Genomic DNA, 22,807 nt, shown 5'->3' on the forward strand with positions numbered 1-22,807 from the left:
AAAACTTGAGGTAGACCAAGTGACCCATTGTATCACGTGCAACTCAAACGTTTTTACCACAGCTGGAAACAGCCATCAGGAAAATCATAGTTAACCCTTTGTAAAACTCACGTTTCATTTATTCATAACCATGCTGTGCACACAAATTAAAGAAGCACTGCAACTAAACTGAGTCCTAAAAATCTTTGTTGAACACTGTAAAACAATATTTTTTTAAAAGTACCATACCGACCCACATCTATTGGGTCTTACCTGAAACATAATTATTTGGGGGGTGCCAGATAAAAAAAAAAGTCCATCACTTCCATAGTTACTGTCTGGAAATCAGTAAGTGAGATCTCAGATTTCCCGTCCTGCCCCATATATTATGAGTGAGTGAGACTGTATGTCCTCCACCTACCACTACTTCCATGAGAGGAAGCTGCCTGAACTTGAGGTTGTCCACGGCTGGGCTTGCCACAGAGGAGAACCACTCCATGATATGTTTTACCTGAAAAATATATACAATAAAAAAATACTGACCACACCTGAAAGATACACAACTTCATCTAACCATGGCAGTTAGGCATTTGATCAACTGCAGGAGGAAAGCACTTTGTCATGGAAGGAAAGCATCTTGTCATGGGAGGAAAGCACCTTGTCATATCATGAGAGAAAAGCACCTTTACGTGTCATGGGAGGAAAGCGCCTTTATGTGTCATGGGAGGTAAGCACCTTCAAATGTCATGGGAGAAAAGCACCTTGTTATGTCATGGGAGGAAAGCACCTTGTCATATCATGGGAGGAAAGCACCTTGTCATATCATTGGAGAAAAGCACCTTTAGGTGTCATGGGAGGAAAGCACCTTTACGTGTCATGGGAGGAAAAGCACCATGTTATGTCATGGGAGGAAAGCACCTTTAAATGTCATGGGAGAAAAGCACCTTGTTATGTCATGGGAGAAAAGCACCTTGTCATGTCATGGGAGAAAAGCACCTTGTTATGTCATGGGAGAAAAGCACCTTGTCATATTATGGGAGGAAAGCACCTTGTCATATCATGGGAGAAAAGCACCTTTACATGTCATGGGAGGAAAGCACCTTTACGTGTCATGGGAGGAAAGCATCTTGTCATATCATGGGAGAAAAGCACCTTTATGTGTCATGGGAGAAAAGCACCTTTATGTGTCATGGGAGGAAAGCACCTTGGCATTTCATGGGAGAAAAGCACCTTTATGTGTCATGGGAGAAAAGCACCTTTACGTGTCATGGGAGGAAAGCACCTTGGCATGTCATGAGAGGAAGGCACCTTCAAATGTCATGGGAGGAAAGCACCTTCAAATGTCATGGGAGGAAAGCACCTTCAAATGTCATGGGAGGAAAGCACCTTGCCATGTCATCGGAGGAAAGCACCTTGCCATGTCATCGGAGGAAAGTACCTTTTCTTGTCATGACATTTACCATCATGTGATGCCCATCAACAAGCATATGATGCTTAGAACCAAGATGATGATTGAAATGAATATGGGATTCAAACTACAAGCGCATCTCTACTGGAAAGGGAGGCAACTCTGCACAACAGTGGGCCACCTGTACCTGGATCCAGCTGGATGACACAGGCTTTCATACTGAGGCATTCTGTTGATGCAGACGGAGCTTACACGAGTGTAGACCACCAAATGATGCCCCGACCATGACACTCTATGAATGTACCCACCAGTATGACACCATGATAGTCCATCCTGATGGACTCTGCTATCTCTCTCTCAGCTTGTGGTGACACACACAGACCATGGCCCAGCCACCCGAACCCACGGAACGCCATGATGGTGGGGAAGCCTGTCACGCCATGGTCCACACACAACTGCCGATCCTGCGTACAGTTCGCAAGGTAGAAGGAGCCACCGTCTAGAAAAGCAGAGATAGAAAAGTTCCCTGATCACTTATAAAAGAAATTAAATGACCAACAAGATCTAGGAAAAGGTGAAATAGATGACAAACACAAAGACAACAGCCAAAACTGACATTTAATTTCGTCTTTCAAATTAGTAATGAAAACAATTTAGGCCTCCTCCAAACAATAACTTACATATACTTATTCCTTATAACATGTCATGAACACAGGCTACTGAAGGCTCCTTTCCCATCAGTCTCACCTGTATCCAGCCTATAACACATATTTTCATAAAGTACTCGGATTTGGTTTGTTTCTCACAGTGTAGCTAATTGTTGCGGTTTCTTCAGTAACCAGTCGGGATTGTTTCAACTTGTCTCGACTTCCTGGAGCGCTGTAATATCCTGACAGAAGACTATTGCTTGTGCTGGTGGTGAAACCCTTCACAAAGGGCCATTCATGTTTGCCAGTCAGAGACTAAAGATTGGGGCAATTATCAAACCTCCAATAAATCTGATTGTTTTTCTTTCTAGTTAAAATGCAGGGTCCACCAAATTGAGCTTCATACAAAACAGCAATGGTAACTACGGAACTCTTTACTTGTCCATTAAGCTCAAACACTCTACCCACTGTGCCAACTTAGATGAGGAACAGACTCTCACCTATAAACTTCACTGCTTCATGCAGTTCTCGGAAGACGTCAATGTTGCGTCGACAGCTTCCACATCCATCAATCAGGAACACAATCTACATGACAGAAAATGTCATTGGGTATAACACCACTGTCATATGAGTGATGGCCTATGTAGTGATATCCAAACATGAAATCTTCCCTGTACTTTAACCCATATACTGTCGATACATTAAAAACAGTCCTCCACAATCAACCTCACTTCCACTCTTTATGGAATCCCCAGCTAGCAACACAGCTACGTGTATGAGACTGGCTGGAAATTACAGAGTGAGTGAGTGAGTTGAGTTCAACACTGTTTGTGAACATTACTTCAGTTATATCACTGCATGGCAATATAATATGATCCCAACCATAGCTACAGGGATTTATCTAGGACTCCAAACTAATTGCCCTTGACAGGCAAATAGGGAAAACATTGATATTTTGTTCAAATCTGGGATTTTTTCAAAGTTATTATTTTCTAAATTTCAGATTTCTTTCAACATTGTATTGTAATTAGTAATTGTTATCAGTGCAATATAAGATACCTCAACCAGCCATCACATAACTATATTTAGATAACACAGGAACTTTGTAATTCCCTTCTGGGGACAATTTCTGAGAAATACTGCTGACTTGGGGCCCATTATCTTTCTCTGAGCAGGTTGTAAATAAATTCCTGAGATATTTACCACTTTGGTTTGTTTGTTTGTTTGTTTGTTGTTTAACGCTGCACTGGACCAGACAATCCAGTGATTGACATCATGAACATCATTCCATGCAATTGGGATACGATGACATGTTTCAACTAAGTCAGTGAGCTTGACCACCCAATCCCGTTAGTCACCTCTTACAACAAGCATAGTTGCCTTTTACGGCAAGCATGGGTTGCTGAAGACCTATTCTTACCCAGATCTTCATGGGTCTTACCACTTGAGTGAAACCCAAGAGCATGGGTATGCTGTTGAAAGCCAAGGTTCATAATCTGGACGAGAGTTGATTGAAACCTAAGGGATATAACTCTGCACAGCAAATTGCAGTGCCTTTGACCTTCCAGCACAACTCGGTTTAATACACTACCTATACACCTTGGGCAGCTGTGGAGTAGTGATATGGAATGATTTCACTGTAAACTAGATCACGACACATAGTTCATATAACATGACAGCAATTTTGGACAACATGTTATTTTCTGCCTACTTTCAATATGGATTCCTCCACAGGCTAATTTTGCATATCACGTGACCGGACCTTTCTCTTGTTTGTAAACAAACGAGTTTTTTCAGAAATCAGTATAGAACGGACTAAAGCAAGTATTTGGGGCAATTTACATGTTGTTTTGCATAATTATATAGATATGCCACTACAACCGCGACAGTGAGTTACATGACAATATATATTTATACATCAAAGAGACCGTATCGCTAGCTCTCCGTTGGGCTTCGATGACAGCACGTGGAGCCGTACAACCAATGTAAACAAACGATAACTACGCAAAAGCAAGTAGATTTTCATGTTTTAGGATAATTTTTAAATGAACCGTAACCATTCTTTGACATTTGTTTATCACAATTTGAAAGCTTGTCAAAAATGAAACGGATGAAAAGCATATGCAATATCTTGAATGGACTGTGAAAGATGTGACGAATCGTCACATGGCGCTGGCCTGTGGCAGAGGTACTATGCTGGCTGGCTGCCGGCAGCATGGAACTCTGGGTAGGAGAGTGGGCTGAGATCACATAGGTCTGACCTGAAGCAACTGTTTGACCACTGGGTAGTATGTTGCCCTTACAGAGATCACAACAAACAACATGACAACACTAGTGGTCATTAAGTTACGTTTTATAACCACTTCACACATGACACAACCAAATGTAAACTGACACATGGCCAGCCATCATATATTTTACGGATATTGGCTCACCATGGCTGCCTTGGTATACTCTCCTGCCCATCTACCCTCGGGCAGGAATGGGTGTCGTGGAGCATGGGACTTCTCCACAACCTGACTCCATGTCACGTGCGACACCACTGGCATCCCATGATCCTTTGGGAGGGTGGCATCGATTTCATCCAAAATATGCTGAATAGAGAATTTATAACATGTCTTATTTATGTAATTATTAAGAAAATATCTGTTGGCTTACTTATTTCACATAAGCAATCCAAATTCACCATAATAAAAAATACACAAAATCATATTTCCAAAACATTAATAGTATAAAGTTCTGCTAAGTTTTATTACATATTGTGTAAATGACATGCAACATACCCTGTTAGGCCAGTCTCTTTTCTTTTTCAGTTTCTTTATCTTCTTCTTCATCCCCGGCCTCCTCCTGGGTGTATTGTCGGTCTGGTTGTGGTAGCCTGGGGAACACATGTGTCCATACGGCCCCTCAAACACACCAGAAACCTGCCAAACACATCCAAGTACATGTGTCCATACGGACCCTCAAACACACCAGAAACCTGCCCAACACATCCAAGTACATATGTCCATACAGACCCTCAAACACACCAGAAACCTGCCAAACACATCCAAGTACATGTGTCCATACAGACCCTCAAACACACCAGAAACCTGCCAAACACATCCAAGTACATATGTCCATACAGACCCTCAAACACACCAGAAACCTGCCCAACACATCCAAGTACATGTGTCCATACGGACCCTCAAACACACCAGAAACCTGCCCAACACATCCAAGTACATATGTCCATACGGACCCTCAAACACACCAGAAACCTGCCCAACACATCCAAGTACATGTGTCCATACGGACCCTCAAACACACCAGAAACCTGCCCAACACATCCAAGTAAGTGTCCATATTGACCCTCAAACACACCAGAAACCTGCCCAACACATCCAAGTAAGTGTCCATATTGACCCTCAAACACACCAGAAACCTGCCCAACACATCCAAGTACATGTGTCCATACGGACCCTCAAACACACCAGAAACCTGCCCAACACATCCAAGTAAGTGTCCATATTGACCCTCAAACACACCAGAAACCTGCCCAACATATCCAAGTACATGTGTCCCTATGAACCCTCAAACACACCAGAAACCTGCCCAACATATCCAAGTACATGTGTCCATATGGACCCTCAAACACACCAGAAACCTGCCCAACACATCCAAGTAAGTGTCCATATTGACCCTCAAACACACCAGAAACCTGCCCAACACATCCAAGTAAGTGTCCATATTGACCCTCAAACACACCAGAAACCTGCCCAACACATCCAAGTACATGTGTCCATACAGACCCTCAAACACACCAGAAACCTGCCCAACATATCCAAGTACATGTGTCCATACAGACCCTCAAACACACCAGAAACCTGCCCAACACATCCAAGTACATGTGTCCATATGGACCCTCAAACACACCAGAAACCTGCCCAACACATCCAACTACATGTGTCCATACGGACCCTCAAACACACCAGAAACCTGCCCAACATATCCAAGTACATGTGTCCCTATGAACCCTCAAACACACCTGAAACCTGCCCAACATATCCAAGTACATGTGTCCATACGGACCCTCAAACACACCAGAAACCTGCCCAACATATCCAAGTACGTGTCCATACGGCCCCTCAAACACACCAGAAACCTGCCCAACACGTCCAAGTACGTGTCCAAATGGCCCTTCAAACACACCAGAAACCTGCCCAACACATCCAAATACATGTGTCCATACGGACCCTCAAACACACCAGAAACCTGCCCAACACATCCAAGTACGTGTCCATAAGGACCCTCAAACACACCAGAAACCTGCCCAACATATCCAAGTACATGTGTCCATACGGACCCTCAAACACACCAGAAACCTGCCCAACACATCCAAGTACATGTGTTCATATGGACCCCCAAACACACCAGAAACCTGCCCAACACATCCAAGTACATGTGATGAGGTTCTGTCGAATTATGCAGAGTCTACTGAATAAAATGTGGACACGGAGCTCTTCATAGTTGTTTTAATTTCAGTCTGTCACAGCATATTCCTCCATACATATTGCATCAAGCTCCTTCCTGCTTGTGACACCTTCATCACTCTCCAGGTAACATCACTGCCAACAGTGTCCAAGCTGCCATTATAAGAATATTGAAAATGTTCCCTCTAACCCCAAATGTAGGGACATTTATCTTTTTGTATGTCTTTGAGAATGCCATCAATGTAAATTAGGAAATACTTACGACTGAATGACTATTTCCCAGATGAATTTAAGTTTGTTTGTTTGTTTAATCAGATCGGATCGAGATAGCAGAATAACAGAAAAGAACCCGACTTCCCCCTTACATTCTGACTCAGCTGAATACATTATAGTTAAAATGAAATAGAAATTCAAGTTGACAACCAAAGAAAATAATTTAGTCGGGGTAAGAGTATTCAGCATTGCTTCAATCATTACTTGTTTGTAAACATAACAGTCAGACAGATGCGAGTTAAACTCCATGCCTGGAGTGAGTGGGAACTGGTGGCAGCGATGGTACAGAGAGCTCCATGAGTAGCTTGTTAAGGTATGGCAATGGTGACAGTTCACAGGCTAATTCAGGCAAACAATTTTACATATAAAGTAAACATTTATGATAAAGAATGGACCAGAATAGGAGCAGTAATGCTGGGAAGCATTTGACAGACACATTATGGCAACTACAGGACACTGCTGGACATAGTTTCGTGGTTTGAGGTGAGGTGGGAAATTGCATGTGGTAGAAGTCTTGTTCCTGTTCACTAGCAACCAGTAGTGCTGAGCCTACCTGTAGGGGGTCCTCCACACCATATGGCCGGTACAGCACTGGCTCCCCACTGTAGGTGGAGATGTTGATGCCAAGCTGCAGTAGCTCTGTGTACACAGTGAGGGGACTCGGTCTCATCTCAGTCAGCAGAGTCTGTTGTAGTTCACCTGTCTCTCTACCTACAAGAGTGAATACAGACATTCACCTGTCCCTCTACTCATAAGAGTGAATACAGACATTCACCTGTCCCTCTACTCACAAGAGTGAATACAGACATTCACCTGTCCCTCTACTCACAAGAGTGAATACAGACATTCACCTGTCTCTCTACCTACAAGAGTGAATACAGACATTCACCTGTCTCTCTACTCACAAGAGTGAATACCGGTTACAGGCATTCACCTGTCTCTCTAAATAACCTCAATTTTGCAAAGATGAAAAGATTGAACTAAACCACAGTGTTTGACTTGAAAATGAAAGTATTCTTGTTTCAACTCCAATGTGTCTTGTAATAAGGCAAACTTATGCCCTGAAGAACCACAATTAAATGCCAGGCAAGTTAATTGGATTCATCTGTATCCATCCATTTTGGCATAAAACATTTGTTGAAACATTGATTAGTTTTTGTATACCTTTCGTAAACAGGATCAGAAAAGGAAACGATCTTGCCATCATGGGGTCAATGTATCTGTTGACCACTGAAATACAAGCAGGACAAATATTTATAACACATTGTATCAGTCATTAACAAACATATTGATTTCACATTTGCATGATGTGGGCACAGGTGGCCCAGTCATCTAAGACACCATGATTTGCTCTGCAGAGTTGCGTCCCTTGGGCACACCAGAAACATATGATTGTCAGTTTGAATCCCGGTTCGCCCTAATTATGTTTCTAGGTTTAATGGGTTTCACCAAAGTGGTAAACGTCTGAGACCTTCCACATTGAGCTGACACGCCGCGATATAACTGGAATACTGTTAAAAGCGGCGTTAAACCCATTGTTTTACCGGAGCCCTGGCAAATACGAAGTTTCATCTTTACCCAAATGTATGAAAGTCAGAAAGAATGTATAGTCACAAAGAAATGCAAACAAGCAACTTTTATTGTTATTGTAATTAAGCACAATATCATGGGACTAACCATGTGTTCGTGTAGTCATGTGGGTACCCGGGTCCTACACCCATCCCAGCCCAAGTATCAAGTATTATTTTCATTGGCTCCTATCAGAAATGAAAGAAACTTCAAAGTAGATCAAAATTGGAAGAGGAGTAACCCTTACAAAAAAATCAAAAGAGCATTTTTTACTCTTTTCTTATTTAACCTGCAACTGTTTTGGAATCACTACTTTTGTTTATTTCAGATGTTCATACATTTAAATGTGTAAAACCAAGTAGGCAAACAATGTGGCAATAGGATCATATACCATCCCCACAATCCAGTGATAAACACAAACTGTACACTGTCTGCAGTGGACTCACACAGGTTTTGTTCCGACAGGTCGACTAAGCCGAATCGCAGGGATACTCTCAGGTCGTCAAACTCCTGCACAGTGACAGACATGAATCGGAGGAACGTCATGACCCTCGGTGCCCAGAAGGCGTAGAAGCCAATCAGGAAGGGGACATAACCCTCATCAGATGTGTCCCGGACTAGCAGATTGAAGGACTCCTGTGGATTAAAACAAGAATCGATAAAAAAAGAGAGCATATACCAAGGGATATGGTCCCTGATACAAGCAGCTGAATCATGTAAACATAGCAAAGTTTGTTTAACTAAGTGCAATTTTCGGTCATTTCATGCCATGTTAGTTTAATGTTTGACGAAAGATCAACTTATGAGGTGGAGGTGAAAACAACTAGCACGCAGACAATGATTATAATTGGTCAAATAAGATTCGCCAGTGAATTTTGTCAGCCTTAACAGCATGATAACATTCCACCTGCAGTGCCAGCAAGAGTGAGTGAGTGAGTTGAGTTTACAGCACGTTAAACAGTATTCCAGTTATATCACACAAACCTAGAAACATCATCAGGGCGAACCAGGGTTTGAACCCATGATCATAGTTTTCTGGCATGTCCAAGGGACGCAACTCTGCAGTAACCTACCATTGTGAAGTGAGTGGTGGGCACTCTCCGGGCCTGGATGTAGGTCTCCATTTTGTCTCTACGCAGGGAGATCTCAGGGAAGACTTTCACCACGGGGTCAGATCCATCATCTGAAGGCACAGCAAACCTTAAGGCTTTTACGTAAAAGATTTTTAGCAGTGGCCGTATCTCTCACACATGCCTGCTCTCTTATGAACAAGCGTCATCACAAGATGACAAATCGCCCAAGACCCTACAATAGCAAAGGGCAACATTTCAGCCCCTGGGTACTACATATACCAAGTTTGGATGAAAAATCTTTAAAAGTTTTCAAAAAAACAAAATAAGGACAGACAGACAGATGGATGGATGGGCAGACAGATGGACACAGACAAGATGATGACTACATCCCTCACATAAATGCCATAGTTTCAAGTCTAAATATTTGGAAAGTCGAAATAAACAAAACTTGCTGCAACAGACACGTGACAATATTTGAGTGATAGTGTGAGTGAGTGAGTGAGTGAGTGAGTGAGTGAGTGAGTGAGTGAGTGAGTGAGTGAGCGAGTGAGTGAGTGAGATGGGTTCAACGCCGCTTTGAACAGTATTCCAGATATATCACTGATGTCAGCTTGAAATGAGAGGAAAGCCTGAAGTGTGGCAGACGTTTACCACTTTGGTGTAACACACGAGCATGGGTATGGTGCTGATGGACCAAGAAACATAATCAGGATGATGCAACTCTGCACAGCCAATGGCAGTGTCTTAGGTGACTGGGCCACCCATGTCCCCACTTTGTGGACCAACAATATGAACACATTTGAAAGGCAAACACAACAATCATGTGAATATGTCTCACATAAGCGTTATTACATTGAACACATCATATAAATATGTCAATAACATTTACTGATCTTTGAAATTCCACTCTACTATCGATGGAAGAAGAAACAGTGCTAAAATTCATATGTTTGATTTAAAATCAACTTCAAAGGAAAGTGAATATCAGAAATAATTTCATGATGAGTGCCTGCAGTTCAAGAATTCAGGAAAGATGGCGGGCAACACACTGACCTTGATTGTGCACCACAACAGCTGCTGGAAGAGTCGTCACCCCAAACATCTCCTGGATGTATCTGATGGTGAAGGAAACAGATCACACATCACACAGAATTAAAATATCTAAACATTGAGAAACATATCACACAGTTTGAATAGTTTTAATGTTATTGAATTGTAACTTTGAGAACTATTAATATCATTGCAGAGTATACAAAGATTGTTATCACTGATGTGTGATCACATAAACATATCTTGGCCATGCTGAGTTTCCCTTGGATCCACTGACACTGCCCTGTGTGATATCCATATTAATCACCGGTCAATGATCAATAGTTGCTACATTCCACAGGTGTGTGAAAAAGATAATTCTTGCCAAATGTATTTTTAGAGAATTTCACTAAAAACACACAAGATTTGTATGTTGCTTAACACTACAGTCAGCAATATTCCAGCTATATGACGGCGGTCTGTAAATAATCAAGTCTGGGCCAGACAATCCAGTGATTGACATCATGAGCATCAATCCAGGCAATTGGTATACGATTGCATGCTTCAGCCAAGTCAGTGAGCCTGACCACCCGATTCCATTAGTCACCTCTTACGAAAAGCATAGTCGCCTTTTTAAGGCAAGTATGGGCAGTCAAAAGACCATCAAAAAGTGATGTGAAATTGCTACATTTATGCATCATATTGTTAACAAAAAACTCATGAAATACAGTGGACTGTCTAAAAGGGCATTATATCCAGCACGTGACGGTGGGGTAGCCCTGTGGTTAAATCGCTTGCTAGTCAAGCCAAAGACCTGGGTTCGATTCCCCACATGGCTACAATGTGTGAAGCCCATTTCTGGTGTCTCCCCACCGTGATATTGCTTGAATATTGGTAAAATGGTGAAAAACCATACTCACTCACTCACTAATTCAGCACTCTATACTATATTATATTCCTGGCAGATAGTAGTGTTAATGTCAGTAAATAATCTCCATGTAATCCAGCGTTTGTCTGTTCTGGATGCCAGGACTGTTTGTCTGTCACCAATTTACAGAGAAAATGACTCTCTGTGATCTGGCACTGAACAATCACCCACCATAAGCCGGAAACAAATACTCAACCAACCAGGGGTAAGCCTGTCTATGCAGTACATATCTAAATCATGGATTAACAGTGACTGAGAAAACCAATCAGCTGATGACTGGCAAGGTGCTATATCTGCACTATTTTAATACTGGGCCACAAACGTGTGACGATGGCATCCCAAATCAATGTGTACAGAAAGGCTCATTAAGCTGTTCTGGCCAAGCTAAGAGATGGATTAATCAAACTTTGAAATTTGCACAAGTTACTATGATAAGAGAAAGGGGGTCATTTTGTACACCACACGTAACTGATTTGCACAAGTAACATCATGTCCACATGAAGTTTTATTCACTGATAATTTAATTTATGGGCATATATTTGCTTTTGCATTTAGAAACAACCTTCTCAATATAATTTATATATAAAGTAACTTGTGACATATTCCACAAGAGAAATGAAGGGTTGACATGTTTCGTTGACACTGTAACTTACGCAATTTTACAATATACCAGTTTGTCCAGCTGATAAACCAGAAGGGTAAGAAATGTTCTTTCTTTCTGTTTAAAGTTATTTTGTATAGAAGCTATTATCTAAAAATAAAGGCATGGCAAGAGTAAAAAGGTGCATATACTTTTTTTATGTAATTGTGTAATTTACATGGACACAATTGCCCAGTATTGAAATACTCAACGTATACAAATGCTTGTAGAATCTTAATTTTAATCATGTTAATAAATTGCGCTTACATGGCATTTGATAGGTTAGCCAAGCAATTAGGCCACACCCATTACTGGACTACTGTTTCCTGATTTGCTGATAATAGAATGGGTGGGCTAATGTCACATCACTGTCATTGATCTTGTTTTGTTGTCTGGGTGTTTGGGTGTTTATGATCAGATAACCAGTCTGTGAAGTTATTATTGTTGACATATTTATATAGTATTTATAACAATTGACAAATAGTATGCTCTCCATAAACTCCAAAAGCACAAAAAATATTGCAGTCAACTCTTAAAAAGATCTGAAGTGATATGTGTTGAGCAGGAGATGGAATGAGTGAGTTAATGAATTTGGTTTTACGCCGCTTTTAGCAATATTCCAGCAATATCACGGCTGGGGACACCAAAAATGGGCTTCACACATTGTACCCATGTCGGGATTTGAACCCGGGTCCTCGGCGTGACGAGCGAACACCTTAACCACTAGGCTACCGGACTGCCCCAGGAGATGGAATGAAAGGCAAAGTAGCTCATCACCTCCTTCTCTCTGAGTGGGGATGAACTATCAGAGACTTGATGTGGTCTGCACTGTCATAGCTTATCTGAAAGCATAAGAGATTTACTGACACTCAATTTTCTTCATCTATTAAACATTTGGTACAGAAATACCATTCTTAAATTCAAGAATATTACCAACACACAGTTACGCAAACAACAAAATAATAATATCAGGTATCCTTTCTCTTCAAAACCCATGCTTTGTTTTGGTTATTACATTTCTCTTGTTGAGTCAAGTATCCATTTTCTTACCTGGTGTACCTGGTGTACCTGGTGTACTGTGTCCTCCACCTGTTCTACCTGGTGTACCAGGTGTATTGTGTCCTCAACCTACCTGGTGTACTGTGTCCTCCACCTACCTGGTGTACTGGGTCCCCCACCTGTCCTACCTGGTGTATTGTGTCCTCAACCTACCTGGTGTACTGTGTCCTCCACCTACCTGGTGTACTGGGTCCCCCACCTGTCCTACCTGGTGTACTGTGTCCCCCATCTGTCCTACCTGGTGTACTGTGTCCCCCACCTGTCCTACCTGGTGTACTGTGTCCTCCATCTGTCCTACCTGGTGTACTGTGTCCCCCACCTGTCCTACCTGGTGTACTTTGTCCTCCACCTGTCCTACCTGGTGTACTGTGTCACCCACCTGTCCTACCTGGTGTACTTTGTCCTCCACCTGTCCTACCTGGTGTACTGTGTCACCCACCTGTCCTACCTGGTGTACTGTGTCCTCTACCTGTCCTACCTGGTGTACTGTGTCCCCCACCTGTCCTACCTGGTGTACTGTGTCCTCCACCTGTCCTACCTGGTGTACTGTGTCCTCCACCTGTCCTACCTGGTGTACTGTGTCCTCCCATCTGTCCTACCTGGTGTACTGTGTCCTCCACCTGTCCTACCTGGTGTACTGTGTCCTCTACCTGTCCTACCTGGTGTACTGTGTCCCCCACCTGTCCTACCTGGTGTACTGTGTCCTCTACCTGTCCTACCTGGTGTACTGTGTCCTCCCATCTGTCCTACCTGGTGTACTGTGTCCTCTACCTGTCCTACCTGGTGTACTGTGTCCTCTACCTGTCCTACCTGGTGTACTGTGTCACCCACCTGTCCTACCTGGTGTACTTTGTCCTCCACCTGTCCTACCTGGTGTACTGTGTCCTCTACCTGTCCTACCTGGTGTACTGTGTCCCCCACCTACCCTACCTGGTGTACTGGATCCCCCACCTGTCCTACCTGGTGTACTTTGTCCTCCACCTACCTGGTGTACTGTGTCACCCACCTGTCCTACCTGGTGTACTTTGTCCTCCACCTACCTGGTGTACTGTGTCACCCACCTGTCCTACCTGGTGTACTTTGTCCTCCACCTACCTGGTGTACTTTGTCCTCCACCTGTCCTACCTGGTGTACTTTGTCCTCCACCTGTCCTACCTGGTGTACTGTGTCCCCCACCTGTCCTACCTGGTGTACTGTGTCCTCTACCTGTCCTACCTGGTGTACTGTGTCCTCTACCTGTCCTACCTGGTGTACTGTGTCCTCTACCTGTCCTACCTGGTGTACTGTGTCCTCTACCTGTCCTACCTGGTGTACTGTGTCCCCCACCTGTCCTACCTGGTGTACTGTGTCCCCCACCTGTCCTACCTGGTGTACTGTGTCCTCTACCTGTCCTACCTGGTGTACTGTGTCCCCCACCTATCCTACCTGGTGTACTGTGTCACCCACCTGTCCTACCTGGTGTACTGTGTCCTCCACCTGTCCTACCTGGTGTACTGTGTCCTCCACCTGTCCTACCTGGTGTACTGTGTCCTCCACCTGTTTGTGTATGTGCATGTTGGGGAAGGCAATGATGGTGAAGGTGTGAGTCCTGACAGCCATGTCCACCACCTCCTCTGTGATGTCTTGCTGGTGCTCCATGTGCCGAGAAAACTGGGAGGAAAATATTGAAGGGAACACTTTGAACATTGAAATATCAAAATAGTTTCAAACATCATGATCAATGCTTGTACAAAAATGCCATAATCATATATACCTATCCTGCACATATCCTACCAAAGTCCAAAATGAATGGCGATCTATGAGCATCTTCAGTACTCTTTTGCCCAACATGACCCCCGTCACATCCAGTGTCAGAAGACACGCCCCCTGTATGTCATTATTGTCTTTGAATGTCCCTCAGGGCTGATGGTACAGTGGGGAGGAAGACATCAGTCATGGGAGGGCCCTTTGGTAATGCAGGATAAGCACATGAAGAAAACATAATATTTTTAACTTATCCTGCATTACATATTGCACTTTATCCCATGGTAGGTGGCGGTGCGGATCTTCTGTTAAGTGCGAGGATAGCTGTCGCACGTAAAGCATCTCGTAGAGAGTTCCTGTAGGTTAGGCTTGTCTGTCTGAGGTGGTAAGTCTCCTCTATTCCCTTAGCAGTGGACACCAGCAACAGTAGCACATGTGAATAACCAGCCATAACCTTCGGTACTCTAAGGAGACCTTGGCTTATGACTGGGTAACGGCATCCCAGAATCACGTTGTCACGGCAACCCAGGAAATGGGAACCTAAAACCAAGAGGCGTTTTGTCCTTGTCAAGGGAGAGGGCTTTGTCCGCATAGTTCTGGCCATGTACTGGTTGCTTCTTAGAATGCTTTCGTGGTCGGAACGAGGTGTTATGGGATTCCAAGCTCCTATCCAAGTTTTCCAAAGCCTTCTGGAGTTTAAATGACCTCCCTCCATGCCGCAAGTCTGTTGGGAGGCTGCACCTTTTTTGGGTGACGCTGCTGTAGGCAGAAAATCTGCGTTTCTCGGAACTATATAGTGGAGACGGGTATCAGGTTTCACCTCATCATAATCAAGGTCAGAAGAAGACTCTTGATCAAATAGGGATGACCTTGACTTCCTTGATGCATGAAGGGGGATGAAACAGAGGGAGACTCTGGTCTATGGTGCCCCCGGGTGGATTAATGGAACATTTGCCTCACGCTAGGTGGGACAAGCAATGGGATCCCTACAGGCGCCTGTTCATTGAGTGGCTCTGCATAATCAGCAAATGGCTGTTTGGTGAGTTGCTGTTTGCCACCACCTTGGCTGACAGTGTTTAGAACTATTCCATCAATTGCAGAGCCCAGGCAGGAAGTGCATACTGTGCACTGGAAGGCACCACTGCTTGAGGCACCAATGCTGAAGGCAAAGGTGTCTTGGTAGACTAGGACATGGTCTTAGGCCTCGGCCTCAGTGGTGGTGGAGTGGTCAGACATTCTGCGAAATGCCAGTTGTCGTTTCCTCTTACCAACAACTAAGTCTGTATCACAGAGGGAAGCACATTCGAGACACCCTTGAGTGAACAGACATGGCGTTAAACAATCCAGGCAGCAGAGATGAGGATCCTTCACAGATTTCTCGACATTACATAAACCACACTTGGCAGCAAACATCTGTAACATGGGAGTAAAAGGTACCCAATAAAAGCCCGCTCAAGTCTAGCTATTCGTACTGTGATGCGACGTCACAGTGAAAAATTTATGAGCAAGTAAAAACATATTTTATACAACAAAAAAGTTTGATTAATCGATAATATGAAAACGCAACAAAAGTGAAAAACATTCATATTAAACATGAATCATGTTGTCGATAACAACCATACTCCAACAGGAAAATGGCAGCCGTCATGAAGCATGACCCTAGGTGGAGGCATGGATTTTTTACATCTGAATAACCTGATCCACTGAAATAAAAAGGATGTAAAACACACCAACAGTTTGAAATTCAACCAGCAAAGAATAGAATCTTTAAAAAAACAGGTAAGATCTTGTCTCAGTGATCTATCAGTGTCTTCAGTAACTCTTTTGCCCTCCATGACCTCCATACAGGGCAAAAGAGTTACTGAAGACACTGATAGATCATCCTTCATTTCCAGGTAGGACTTCAGTAGTGAGAACAATGTGCAATATGTAATGCAGGAAAAGATAAAAATATGGTTTTTTTACACATCTAACACATCATGAACATTATTCTGTGATTTGAAAAACCAAAATAACAACAACATTAAATAGAGATTTAAAACATAAACTTTGTATCGTGTATAGAATATTAATCACACACATGATTTTGCTGGGCCCTGTCACACAAAATGATCTCATCAGCGCTACGACTATCGAAAATCAATTTAAAGTATGGGAGTTGCGTCACCTTAGCAAGACCTGGCACAGTAAAAAGTCAAATTGTTTCAAAAAGATGTTTGTCTGAGATACAAAATTGAGAAGAACATGGCCTTTACAAATGGTAATGTAGCAACATTTTATAAATCATGGATCTTTTATCACACATTGTTTGAAGAAGCAGAACAGCAATAACATATGTATCTTTTCTCATATTTGTTTCTTGCCAGGATCAGTGTTTGAATAATATTTTGAATGCTTGACTGTGTGTATGTTTTGTTATATTTCTTAAAAATCACCTTGGCACCATTTCCAATACTTGTATTTAATTTTCCCAAATGTATACATACATCGTCTTCAGAATGTGAGGGTGACCATTGCCCTGGATGGCCATCCTCCTCATGTAACAGGGAAAAGGTGAAATAAAATGTATAAAAAAAATTTAAAAAGTCAAATTGTTTGTGTACGAAGACTTTGAATAAACATACCAGTCCTTGAAACCATTTGGATAGTTTTGATTTTGCTGTTTTGCCCTCATAGTCGTACATGATTGTCTCCCCTAGATAGCATCGAAGGCCGGGGAACACTGGTGGGACTGGCACAGCCTCTGTTGTGTCCTGATCATAACACAAAACATAATTGGGTAACGTAAGCACATGATAACACTACTGTTATCCATATGCCCATTTCCATTCCTTTAAGATGCAGGAGCATCGTAACATCCAACTGATTACTTGTTTGTTTGTTGTGTTCCTATTTATTATCTTGCAGCAAAGCACAATACCAATGAATATAGTGAGTGAGGTGGGGTTACTAGTATGTGACCAAATAAATAGTTGTGTACCATCAACCTGGGAAAGGGTCTCCTACATGAACTGGCATACAAATGCACAAGATGCACAGTAAAGCAGCATGCATGTAAAGGGAAGTAACTGTGTGCTGCATTGGATCGCATTGTTTTTTGTAGTAGGTTTCATTTATTTGTTTGAAATTGGAAATAAAAAACGAAACGTGCGGCGGACTTTATGATGCGGCAGTGCCTGAGAACCAAGACTATTCTTTTTTTAGCCTTTAGGTGATCATATTACAACTAGAATAAAGTATTCAAAGCAGCAAGAAACCCCTACACACTAACTCACTATACTAAGTTTAAAGTTACACATTATTTATTAAGAGCAAAAAATAAACCTTACCTTGTTTGCCGTAAATGATCCAATCTCCCATGATGAAATACTGTGAAACAAGTCTTTGTCCTTCCACAACGTGAATAAAATATTTTCTAGCTTTGATCCACTTTCTGAAAACATAACATTTGTGTACCATTCATAGTATTTGTCATTTGCAATCGTATTTGTTTTTTCTACTGATACACATCTGTGTACCTCCAGTACATCCCCACATCATCACAGATTCTTATCAAACCCCCAATCAAGATACATTTCATTAAAGCACTACAAGAGGCATGGAAAGATTCAGGCCACTTGTTTAAACCTAACAATGTATTCCCAGTTTTCAGATGTTATATTTAGGAGATAAACATATTGTGTTTTCAATGTAGAGCTAGGTTACCTGTAGATTTAACTGCGCTATATTGAATTTGGGATCGAACGCGCAGCGTGAGGTTTCAAATGTTAAATTAAGTGCGGTTTCAATCAGAGGGAGTTTATTGTGATTTAATAGCCTCTGATTGACCAATCGGAATGAAGTAAATTCCAAATTCATGGTAGAATGTTTCATAAACTCAGCTACATTTACTTTACAACATACTGAATGCAACATCTGCCATAATATGTCCATATACATCATATATTATTTAAAGATTAGGAAATGTGTTATAAAAATGATTTATTACCTTGTTTACGGAAGAGGACACAGACTGGAAGATGTCTAGACACTGATATGTGTCGAAGCAACACATGTGAGGGAAAGTCCTTGAACAGAGGCTTGTGCGCTGTATAAAATAGTACAAAATAATACGTGTAATTTTTCCTTTGCACATCCCTTGACAACTTTGGGTGATGGCAGTTGAATGAATGCACAGTTAAAAAACACTTTTTTAACAAATTTGCAGAGCTCCAGTTAAGCTGAATATCTGTGTAACATACACAAAATATATCCATATTACCCAATTAAGTTTGAGTTGGTTGTGTACCTTCGCGTAAAAAATTTCAAACTCTGACTCTTACTTGTTTATTCTTTGATGAAGAAATACCTCTCAACCTCTCTTATGTCTTATTATATAAGCACAGAATTTCTCTCACTCATTGATTGGACGCTTATTTGGAGCATCATGTTATTCAAATCAGGAACAAATCAAAATTATGAGGTGGATGGGTCTGGGGTATTCACCACAATGGAGATATAATGGACAATGTTCAAGGCCAGGCGACCAAATGAATTTCTTTTTTCATGAATTCATAAACTCTGAATTTTGAAAAAGTAAATCAAACTTTGCTGGACTTGATTGACAATATTTTGTATTTTCGCTTCTCAAATTAATATTTTTTTCACAACTTTTTTTTCCAAGAAGTCTTTTTTGGAAATTAAAAATCAACCACATATTAGTGTTATTATTTTCCATTCCAACCCATAAATCTTACCTCGCTAGTCTGATGTAAGAGAGATGGTATATGCATTGTAATTCGATAAGAGAGACATTACGAAGCTTTGTATCATTGCCGGAGTATCAAACTTACTTGTGAAATATATTCTTTTACATACATGTTATATATTACATATATGTCGCATTTTTATCTCGTGCATATATATACATTATGTGTTTTTTAATAACAATCACGCAAGGCCTATTCAAAACAAAAAATACAAAATGTTGTAGTTTTTTAACCCAAAAAATAATTATTGTATCGGTTTTTTTGTTCAGTGGGTTTTGGTAATCGTAATTTTTCACAAACAACATTTATATATAAAGGTGTACATATTTTGTGACATACCAGATACTTGGAGTATTATTAGCAATAGAATCGTGGCACATTCGAGAAAGTGGCGTCCTTCCCAACCAGCCATTGTCGGAGTTGCCCGAGAGTTATTCAAGAAAGACAACTCTAAAAATCTCTTGTCATATTAGTCGAAGCGCTCGTAAATCCTTCAGGTACTCTCCATTCGAAACCCTGGGCGACTCTGGTCAACCAGTGATTACCAATTTAAGGTATAACCCAAGTTAACTTTGGTTGAGCAATGTTGGCATATGTTTGTTGGCCAGACATACTGAACTCTGGTTATACGTCACAGGCTCCAAGCGACGTCGTCGTTGAAGCTGATTAGTTTCATTTATTGATTCGTGAATAAAACCATATTGATGAATTTAATTAACTAGACCAGTCTAGGTGTAGATATACAGTATATAATTATTCTGATATGCGTCAAGGTAAAATGCATTTCGATTGTTTATATATAAGAATCAATCATGCAACTTTGATGATGGTTTTGCAATCTGGTTGGTGTTCGAGCGTAAGTTTCAACTTTCTTGTCCCACATAACATCCATTAACTAGAAAACGTACAATGGCAGTTTTATTAATCAATAAATGGTTAAACTTAAGTTTAAAGGTTGAATCTCACATTATAATAATCGAACGCAGATGATGTAATATTTGGTCTAATGGATAGAGCGTCTGCCCGGATAGTGGATGTCGGTGGTTCGATCCCCGGCTGCGTCATACCGAAAGAGGTTAATATTTGGAACAAGATGTTACCCTGCCTGGCGCATATAATCAAGGGGATTGGACTGGCACACACACACACACACACACACACACACACACACACACACACACACACACACAGATGAAGAGAGAGAGGGCATTCACGTCGCTTTGTAAGTGCATTAAATTTTAATTTTGAACGCGACCATTTCACCCACAGACAGAGAGAGGGGATGGGGGATGTCACGTCGCTATGCAAGTGCATTAATCTTGAACACGGTCATTTTACACACACACAGAGAGGGAGAGAGAGAGAGAGAGAGAGAGAGAGAGAGAGAGAGAGAGAGAGAGAGAGAGAGAGAGAGAGATCCGGGCACAATGTGTGAAGAATATTTCTGGTGTGATATTGCCGTATATTGCTAGAAGTGGCATCGTAAAATTATACCAACTAATTCATGTTTCGTATAGAAAAGGCGAGGTAGGATGAGGGCAGTTTTTAGTCCACAGGATCTGCATAATTTAGGAATTGAGCAAAACTGTGAAACTGATATGAAAGGTGTGATCATATGAATGAGAACTTGACTTTGTTCAGGTGAACTACTGCATGTTTGAGGCCTCTGACAACATTTACTACGCAGGTAACGGTACAATGTGTACAATGGGTACCCCTATTACACAAGCGTGGTCGCAATGCTATTCCAGTAGTTGTTATACCCCTCTGAGTCCCCCCTCAACCTCCCTTCCTGTCCCCGAGATAAGATGTAAAATAATAGTTGTTTAGGAGATGATTCCGGATAGAGTTGATTGGAAAATACAAAAGATTAAACATTATCGTCGGTACCCGAGAACCGAGGGATAATTGATTCGCACTAATTTACTGCAAGCGTTGAAACATTTTCTCCTCCATAAATAGTAATCAGAACACATTATTGAATCGATGGAGCTTCCCAAATGTCAAATCGTGACATGTTAATACAGCCGTAAGTAATTATTTATTGATCATAGGTAACCATATATTTTCTTATGCAACTTTATTCTGCTTGTATAAGCGTTTGTCTACATAAATCCTTTTAAAAATCATATACATGCTATTATCCAAGGAAGGAGGGGGGGGGGGGGGGGGGGGGGGGGGGGTTGATGAATAGCGGTGTGTTTAACCCAATGGATGCCGAGTTGTTTTTATGACGCACATTTACCACAGTATTTATTTGACATATCTATAAATCACCTTTCAATGATCGGTCAATTGCACAGCGAATTCACCGATTTCAGCGAGTAAGCGAGCGAGCGGGTTGGGTTTAACGCTGCTATGTACCATAGATTTCAGTTATTTCACGGTGTGAGTCAGCTAAATTGGTGCGATGAGAGGGGGCTGGGGAAGCCGGAAGTGATGCATATGATTGTGTGGTGCTGGGATTCGAACCCACGATCATAAATTTATGATTCAGCATATGTCATAAATATAGGAATGAATCGCTATCAAATAGTGATGATGCAGGTGTTCGCGAACGGTGAGCATTGCCTGCCCAACGACAGCACTTGTCACAAACACATGCAAATGCAAGTCAATTGTACACCTGAAAAAGCTGTCCAAGTTGGAAATGTCCTCCACATATCTACCATAAACCTTTCGAAAGCTTTATTAAGGCTTTGTATGTTGTAGCCCTTGTCAAACCACTTTTTAAGCAAGAGTCGTAGAACACGATCTTTGGCGCTCGACTGTACTCAAAATTTGTGAAGCTGGAGCTACTGGAGTATTTTTCGAGAGAGAAAGAGGGAGGAGAGAGAGAGAGAGAGAGAGAGAGAGAGAGAGAGAGAGAGAGAGAGAGAGAGAGAGGGAGGGGGGAGAGAGAGAGGGGGTATCCACTTCATGAGAGAGAGAGAGAGAAAGAGGGAGGGAGAGAGAGAGAGAGAGGGGGAGGGGGAGAGAGAGAGGGGGGTATCCACTTCATGAGAGAGAGAGAGGGGTATCCACTTCATGAGAGAGAGGGGGTATCCACTTCATGAGAGAGGGGTATCTCTGAGAGAGAGAGAGAGAGAGAGAGAGAGAGAGAGAGAGAGAGAGAGAGAGAGAGAGAGAGAGAGAGAGAGAGATGTACCCCACTTCATTAGAGAGAAACCTTTGGTATGATAGATGTGACGGCTAACCTCCACATGTTCTTCCATCGAATACAAAACAGTGTATGAAAT

General features: G+C 41.9%; 1 protein-coding gene across 1 annotated transcript in view; it reads right to left on the minus strand.

The window, feature by feature from the left end:
• The window catches only part of LOC139478754 (uncharacterized), a 33,395-nt gene extending 13,415 nt beyond the window's left edge, over positions 1-19,980 (minus strand). Inside the window, exons 1-16 of the mRNA XM_071261367.1 lie at positions 19,908-19,980; positions 18,809-18,907; positions 18,150-18,253; positions 17,445-17,573; positions 14,593-14,727; positions 12,796-12,860; positions 10,475-10,536; positions 9,422-9,531; positions 8,795-8,984; positions 7,944-8,009; positions 7,333-7,490; positions 4,818-4,958; positions 4,470-4,628; positions 2,535-2,619; positions 1,696-1,886; positions 401-490 (exon numbers count right to left, since the gene is read on the minus strand). Coding sequence (XP_071117468.1) covers positions 401-490; positions 1,696-1,886; positions 2,535-2,619; positions 4,470-4,628; positions 4,818-4,958; positions 7,333-7,490; positions 7,944-8,009; positions 8,795-8,984; positions 9,422-9,531; positions 10,475-10,536; positions 12,796-12,860; positions 14,593-14,727; positions 17,445-17,573; positions 18,150-18,253; positions 18,809-18,907; positions 19,908-19,980 — 1,857 coding nt within the window. The remainder of the gene's footprint in view (positions 1-400; positions 491-1,695; positions 1,887-2,534; positions 2,620-4,469; positions 4,629-4,817; positions 4,959-7,332; positions 7,491-7,943; positions 8,010-8,794; positions 8,985-9,421; positions 9,532-10,474; positions 10,537-12,795; positions 12,861-14,592; positions 14,728-17,444; positions 17,574-18,149; positions 18,254-18,808; positions 18,908-19,907) is intronic.
• Positions 19,981-22,807: the final 2,827 nt, after the last annotated feature.

Source organism: Haliotis cracherodii, unplaced genomic scaffold (genome assembly GCF_022045235.1).
Source record: "Haliotis cracherodii isolate W230 unplaced genomic scaffold, xgHalCrac1.p SCAF_4, whole genome shotgun sequence".
Taxonomy (NCBI): Eukaryota; Metazoa; Mollusca; class Gastropoda; order Lepetellida; family Haliotidae; genus Haliotis; species Haliotis cracherodii.